Source organism: Orycteropus afer, unplaced genomic scaffold (genome assembly GCF_000298275.1).
Source record: "Orycteropus afer afer isolate SDZICR_OR568_19922 unplaced genomic scaffold, OryAfe1.0 scaffold00221, whole genome shotgun sequence".
NCBI classification, from domain to species: domain Eukaryota; kingdom Metazoa; phylum Chordata; class Mammalia; order Tubulidentata; family Orycteropodidae; genus Orycteropus; species Orycteropus afer.
Genome location: NW_006921808.1, coordinates 1881009 through 1889060, shown reverse-complemented (window position 1 = coordinate 1889060; position 8052 = coordinate 1881009). Strand labels below are relative to the sequence as shown.

The window sequence follows — 8052 nt, the reverse complement described above, 5'->3', positions numbered from 1 at the left end:
CCTACTTCCGTAGTGATACTGCGTCGGAAACCCAAGGAGGGGTCGCTATGAGTTGGGGCCGACTTGACGGCAAATAACAACAACAACAACAACATATCTGAAATATTCCTATAAAAAGAGACAATTCCAAAAGAAACAAATATATGATAAACATGAGAAAAAATGTCCATCCTCACCAGTATTCAAAGAAATGGAAATTAAAAGGATGACATTTTTGGTCTATAAATATCAGAATAAGACAATATAGATTTATAAACCCAGTGTTTCTAATGAAAGACATAGCTGGATATGAATTATGGAAGACCTTTTCAAATATTCAAGGCCTGTGACTTCTGGAAGTTAACTCTAAGGGTTACATACATATAAAATTTTATGTTCAAGGATGTTCACTGTGACATTATGTATATAAAAAAAACTGAAAAACACCTGCATCTCCAAGAATAGGGTGGTGGTGGTTGTTATTTGCTGTCGAGTCGGCCCCGACTCATAGCGACCCCTCCCTTGGGTTTCCGAGGCAGTATCGCTACGGAAGTAGGATTGCCCAACATTCCTTCCGAGGAGTGGCTGATGGGTTTGAACCGCCAGCCTTCTGGTTAGCAGTCAAGTGCCTTAGGCACTATGCTACCAGAGCTCCCAAGAATAGGGTAGTAATAAATAATTTATAGTACTTCCCAAAATGAAATGCTGTAAAGCTATTGGTTGAAAAGTTGTGCACTTTTCACCATATATTAGTCTAAGTGTGTGCTGCAAAGCAGATTATAAAATAATGTACACTATGATCACAACTTTATAGATAACACATAAAACATACGTGACAGTGAGGAGCAGAAAGACTAGAAAGATACATATTTAACTCCTATGGATGAACTTTATCTTTTGCTCAATTTTCCAAATCTTTTATCATAAATATGCATTGTTTTATTACCTACAAATCTAAATCTTCAATTAATGTTATTTGTTATAATAATACAGAAGTAGAAACCACTTTAAACAGAATGAGAAGCAGCAACCTTGTTCTGTTTGTGTGTTAATCTGTATGCTGTCACTTTTATCTGTGACCAAACATCAAGGAGTTCTACTACTCTCCCAGTGCCAACTTAAAGGTATACCATGATTGCTGCTCTTGTCTGTACTTCTGGAATTCAAAGTGAAAGGCAGCAGTCCTAAGCTCCGACTCCGATGTCTGTTATTTGACTCTACAGCTTTCTTGACAGAGTTCAGGATTGCAATAGTGCTCAGGGACATGCGCCTGTGGAGGAGAACACACCACAAATGTTGATTTTCTAACTGTACACTTAGCACAAAGCTCAGAGTGAACACAGTGCAATCACACTATCCATTCCCTTCCAGTGGATTACTCATCTACACTTGCTCAAACCTCACAGGGAGCACTCACACTGATAAGGCCTATTGCAGTAGCGGGGTCTCTGGGATTCTGTGGGTACTATACCTGGCTTTGGGCATTAACATCTTTAATGGTCCAGTGTCAGTTGAAGGAGGCAAAGGAGATACTCTGTCAGTGCATGATCTAGGTGTTGACGGACGGCTCCCACCAGAAGCCACAGCTGCATTTTCTTGGCCAACAGGAGCTGGAATTATTTCTAAATTCAAAGCAACCTGTCAGAGAAGATAAATATTTACCTTCTAACATTTGTTTTCTATGGAATCCTCACTATTAACAAGTCTGTGAGTAAGCTATTTTAAAAACATGTCAACACTGGATAAGTTGAGCTTCTTCACAAACATTACCATGGGCCGACTGCCACAAGTAATGCTGTGGCATTAAAGAAGACATAAAAGATTAAGGTAGTTGTCCTCATCAATTTTCAATATAACAGATATATCTGGATTCTTCCGGGAACTGTGTTCTGAAAGTGAGCAGTAGGTAAGCCTAGAAGTACTCTAAGTGACAATATTCTCTAGAGAGGAAGGTATGTTGGGGGAAAGACAGCAAACAAAAACTTCTGTTGTTGTTGTTATGTGCTGTTGAGTCGGACTCAACTCAGAGTGATCCCTCCTTGGGTTACCGAGGCAGTATCACTACATAAGTAGATCGCCTAACCTTCCTTCCGAGAGAATCACTATAATCAAAGATCAAATAGCCTAACTGTGGGCTCGCTTTCTGGGTACTCATACATCTCCCCTGTTATCACAATGTTGTTGTAGACAAATTCATGTGGCATGGCTTTGTGAAAAGGAAACTAACCTGTCCATGGCTGAGTGGCCTATATATCTCACTTAAGAAATGAGCATGACGGTGGCAATAAAAAGGACATGCAAAGGTTTAACCCAGCCTGATCTTGGATCATCTCTGGATTCTGAGAGATGATAGAACAACTGATCGCAGAAAGCAGTTGGTAAAGCAGGATCAAGTTCAAGGAGGCACTCTTCCTACCTGCCCCACTGGTGCCATGTTGGCCCCCTCAGCTGGCCTATACACATCTGGCTGCTTCACCAGCTCCTGCTCCTGGGCTAGTTGTTCATTGTACTTTTTCATGTCATACTCAAGTTCTGATGCCAATTGTTTGTCAACTGCAAAGAAGTCCTTGATCTCATCTCTGTAATCCTGCATCACCTCCTGAAAGAGACCCAGAAACATTCTTTGGTATTTTCTCAAATAAAATATAAGCTCTCCAGTGTTACAAAACAAAATGTGTACAAATTGGTGAATGTAAAACAAATCTGTTTTGTAAAATTGCACCCATCACAATAAAAAGTTAAACCCCTCCAAAAAAATAAGCTCTCTCCAACCTAAGATTAAATAATTTTCCTGAAGTTTAGAATATTTATTTTGCTAACAGCAAACTCTTTCTATTACATCAACTAAAAGGTTAATTAGCATAATGACATATTCCCAAGAAATATCAACCATACTTGTATTTACCATACAAAACAAGTGAGCAAGATGTGACATATTAACTAGTAGTTTTGATCTTTTAGGAAGCGTCCTGCTTATGCTAGTTCACTGGCAATTTTCTAGGTTCCTTGTGGGATAAAGGACATTGAATCATGCAATTTTAGCCTAGTACAGAACTTATAACAGGATTCAAGACTACCACCAATCACTACCTGAGGCTGGGATGGGAACAGTGATGCATTGGGGTGGTCTGGTCTAGCACTGGGTTTTCACAGTTCAAAGGATCTTGTAGTCACCAAAGGAGGCCAGTCAGAAGCGAATTCAGAGGTCAGACAATTAGATAGGAATGGTGTTCCCCTTGCTCAGACAAGACCTCTGGTGTCTGTCACAGGATGCAGTGTAATCTCAAAGCTGCTCAACTACCTATACTAGCTTTCCCCACTGACTTTCAGGAAATTAGAACTACAGCTTTATTACCATTCTTGTATCCTCTCTAAAGATGCTGTGGAAAAGCTTTTATCATGTGAGATCTTTATCATTCTCAGGTCTTACAGAGAGCTGCTACGGATAAAGTCCCTTTGCTAAGAGAAAGAAATCATTTTGCCTAATAGTGTTAGGGAGAAGAAAAAGCCCTAACTATAACAGAAGTCCAACAGAGAGAAGGCTATCAGTCAATTCTCCAGCTGCCAGTGAGAGCAGGGCTTACTCTGGCTGCTTTAGTCATTAGGTGTCATCAAATACTATTGTTGTTAGCTGCCAACAAGTCAATTTTGACTTATGGTGACGCCATGTGCTACAGATTATGATGTTACAGAGTAGAACTGTTCTATAGGGTTTTTCAAAGCTATGATCTTTAAAAAGCAGATCACCAGACCTGTCTTCTGAGGTGTCTTTGAGTGGGTTCAAGCTGACAGCCTTTTGGTTAGTAGTCAAGCACTTATCCATTACAGAAAGTTTAAAATGAAGAAATGCTGTGTTACAGAATTAAAGCAATACTGTAGCCATCCTCTTTATGTATCTCAGAAACAGGAGACAGACTTATTTTCTTAAGTGTCTAAGTGGTCTCTTAGGATCTAAGCTCTTATTTTTCCTTCCTTAAAACAAGACAATAAAGATATAAAAATAATTGGAAGTTCTTGTTTTTCCATACAATTAGCTTATCTTTCCCATCTTAACTACTCTAGAACAAAAAGCTCTTTGAAAAATTCAGTATAATTTTGTTATAGTCCTTTTTTAAACAAAATTTAGCATTTTTTTTTAAAGGTGTCATATGAAATAACTGCTCAGTTAAAGAGGAAAAAATATTGCCTTTATTTCTAATTGAAAGATGTTGCGCTCATGTAGACCTTCACAGACTGAGACTTATGTGGGTCCCAGCTTCACAGATAGAGAGTCCAGCTCTCTGATGATAGCCAGCCTCAATATGTAGTCCCCTAAGGCACACTGTTAGTGGGCTATGACTTCCTGATATTGTAATCTGAGAAAGTGTTAAAGATAAACACCCTAAAATTATACATGATGACCAATTTTCGCTTTATCCCGCACTAAAATGAGCTAAGAGGATGGCTTTGTTCTTGATCCTTGTTAAGAAAATCCTCAACACTGAATAAGAATCATGTTCTCTGTATAGCAACTCAGCTTTTCATAACCTCAATGGCATGCAAAAGGGAAGAAACAACTTCAGCGAACTCTCCACTTTCTCCTCAGTAGATAAAAGCCTGTCAGGCATATTAAAAATGATTAGAGCTAAATTTGCAACATTTTGAGCTCAATCATGCTAACTACCAGAAGATGTTGAGTAGCGGACTTGTGGTGGGCCATAACCACAAAAATAAGTGGTTGCCACTTACCCTTAGGTAGGCCATGAGTTCGCGCAAAGCTGGGATTTTACTTTTCTCCAGCATAGTCTTCAGGGAGATGATAATTGGAATAATATTTTCTATGAAATTCCTCTTCTGTACCTGTAATAACACAAATGAGTTGCATAAACTTTTATAAACTTCTGAATGACCTTTGACTTCTCCTTGACCTAATTCTTTCAGTACAGTTGAAATTCTTTCAGTACAGCTTTTGAGGATTAAAGTCCTCATATGACCCAAGCTATGGTATTTTCAATTGCCTTTGAAAGCTGGACAATGAATAAGAAAGACCAAAGAAAGATTTATATCCTAAAGAAGTGAGAACCAGGACAAGAACAGATATATGCACACCCATGTTCATCACAGCATGATTTACAACAGCAAAAAGATGGAATCAACCTAGGTGCCCATCAATTGAAGAATGGATAAACAAACTATGGTACATACACACAATGGAATATTATACAACCCTAAAGAATAACGTAGAATCTGTAAAACACCACACAACATGAATGAACTTGGAAGACACTATGCTGAGTGAAATAAGTCAATCACAGAAGGACAAATATTTTATTAGTCCATTATTTTAAAGTCAAGGAAAGGTTTATATATGGAAGGAAATTTTCTTTGTTGGTTACCGGGGTGGGAGGGGAGAGAAGGGAACACTGCTAGATAGGTAGAGGCAAGTTCTGATTTGGGTGAAGGGAAAGGCAATGTACCACCAAGTACGAGTGATCAATACAGTGGCACTGAGGAAGAGGAAGTCAGAGAGAGGTGCATGGGAGGTGCTGCATGGGACAACAAAGAAGAACCCTTCTGCACGTACAGTACTGTGTTGTTAGTGAAGGCAAACATTGATCTACAGGTAGATAGATGGCTGGACAGAATGAACTATTAGGTATGTCTGTGCAAGGGTGGTGTGCCCATGACAGTGGCAGACAATGTTTCTACAATTGTATTTGTATGTTCTGTAAGAATTTCCAGGTATATAGTAGAGCTGACAAGGGACAAGGTTGTAGTCACTTCTTGGCTATAGCCAGCTACCCAGAGGGAGCAAGTAGTTGGACCTGTGGGCTTGGGACCATGGTCTCAAGAGACATCCAGCTCAACTGGCACAACATACTACACAAAAACATTGTTCCACATCCTACTTTGGTGAGTAACGACTGAGATCTTAAAAGCTTGCAAGCAGCCATACAGATATAACAATGGGTCTCTCTTCGTCCAGAGCAAAGAGGAATGAAGAAAACCAAAGACACATGGGAACAATTAGTCCAAGAGACTGATAAACACCATGTGATCCTCAGCCAATATGACTATGAGACCAGAAGAACTAGATATTGCCTGGCTACCACTGTCAACCACTCAGAGGGGGATCTATGTAGGAGATGCTGGATGGAGTGGGAGAACAATGTGGAATAAAACTCAAAATCATTAAAAAAAAAAAGGGACCAGGTTTGCTGGTCTGATAGAGTCTCATGGAACTCCTGAGACTATGGCCCCTAGTTGCTCTTCAGGTCTGGAATTGAATACACACCTATGGCTTCCAGCCAACAAAAGACAGGCATATGAGCTGAATACTTACATTAGGTAGATACACGCCTTGGAGAGATCAGTCATGGGAGAATAGAAGGGCTGTGTATGCATAGGGAGATAGCTTGGGTGGCAGGAGTGCACGGGAATGAAGGACTGTGTATGCACAGGGAGACACAACAGGGGCGGGAGTGCACGACAGGGAAGGACACTGGGAAGAGGTGGTATGGGGAGGAAGTGGCTGGAGAGCTGCTGCAGGTAGGAGGTTGTAGTCAATGACATGAGACAAAGTGTATGCAAACTGCTATATGGAAGATGAACTTGCTCTGTCAACTTTCACCCAAATCACAATAAATTTTTTTTTTTAAAAAAGGAAAAGACCAAAGAAAGACTGACATATTTATTTGACTTATGGTGTTGGTGAATAATGAATGGATTGCCAAAAGTGTGAACAAATCTGCCTTGGAAGAAGTAAAGCCAGAATCCTCCTAAGAAGTGAATATGGTAAGATTCTGTCTGACTTTGAAAATGTTATAAGAAAAGAACATCATGCTTAGGTAGGTAGAGCGTTAGCATAAAAGAGGAAGACACTCCATGAGATGAAATGACCCAGTAGCTGCAATTATAGGCTCAAATTTAGCAACTTGTATGAGGATGGAATGGGCAACATTTCATTCTATTTAACATAAGGTTGCTATGCATCAGAACAAAACTCAATGGCATCTAACAACAGCATGCTATAAAAGTTAATTTTTATTCTTGATTCAGATACTGGAACTAAGGCTTTATAAAGTAGGAGGGGATACAAACTATTCCTATTTCCTATATGAGGAAAAAGAATTAGAAAGAAGTTAAAATTTGACAAAAGTGCAAATCTCTACAAATCCATTGTAGACCCTTGACTCTTGGTTTTATATTCTGTCTATCCATCTTCCCTCTGGCAATGAAAACTAGCTCAATGCTAGCTATCCAAAGGTAGGTACACTGTCAGTAACTAATAATGGTCAAAAATGCTAAGCATAAAGACAGTTACCTTTCTATCTCTTGCTCCCTTTTTTGGTAAAATGTCTACACATTTATAAAAGTGCTATGCATTTACATACCTGATTTGATCAAGCCTTGATAAGCCTTACCAAGAATGGTCACTAACTACAAATGTTTTACAAGAAATCACTAAGAATTAAAAATGACTCAGCAGCCCATGTATGTAAGATTCATCCTGTTCCCTCTGAAAGTTCCTTGCTTGTAAACCACTCATTTCTAAAAAGTGCTATCAGTTTCTGAAACGGGGGCAATAGGCAGAAAAACAGACAATAAATATAAATCTGAACATGTAGTAAGTTTAGCAATAGTGGTTTAAAGAAACTTCCAGACTCCTTCTGAAGCCAGTAATATCTGACACCCAAACCACATAAAGGCATCACGAGAAGAAAACTATAAAATATCCCTTATGAATATAGATATAAAAACTCTCAATAAAATAGTAGCAAACTAAATCCAACAAGATTAAAAAGGACTATGATCAAGGAAGATTCATCTCAGGTGGTTCAACGTTAAGAAAATGTAATATAAACCATATTAATAAAACAGAAGAAAAGAACATCATTTCAACTGATGTAGAATAGGCTTTTGACAAAATCCAACACTCTTTCATGATAACAATATTGAATATGTTGTTGTTGTTAAGTGCCGTCAAGTCGTTGCCAACTCATAGCGACCCCATGAACAGCAGAACGAAACACTGCCCGATCCCGCGCCAGCCCCACAATCCCCGCTATACTTGAGCCCATCATCGCAGCCACC

The 8052-nt window shown here is 39.2% G+C and overlaps 1 protein-coding gene across 1 annotated transcript in view; it reads right to left on the bottom strand.

The window, feature by feature from the left end:
* NCAPD3 (non-SMC condensin II complex subunit D3) overlaps positions 1-8052 on the bottom strand; it is a 257331-nt gene that overhangs the window by 5208 nt on the left and 244071 nt on the right. Inside the window, exons 27-30 of the mRNA XM_007948735.2 lie at positions 4708-4818; positions 2396-2578; positions 1451-1617; positions 1110-1249 (exon numbers count right to left, since the gene is read on the bottom strand). Of these exons, the coding sequence (XP_007946926.2) occupies positions 1110-1249; positions 1451-1617; positions 2396-2578; positions 4708-4818 (601 nt within the window). The remainder of the gene's footprint in view (positions 1-1109; positions 1250-1450; positions 1618-2395; positions 2579-4707; positions 4819-8052) is intronic.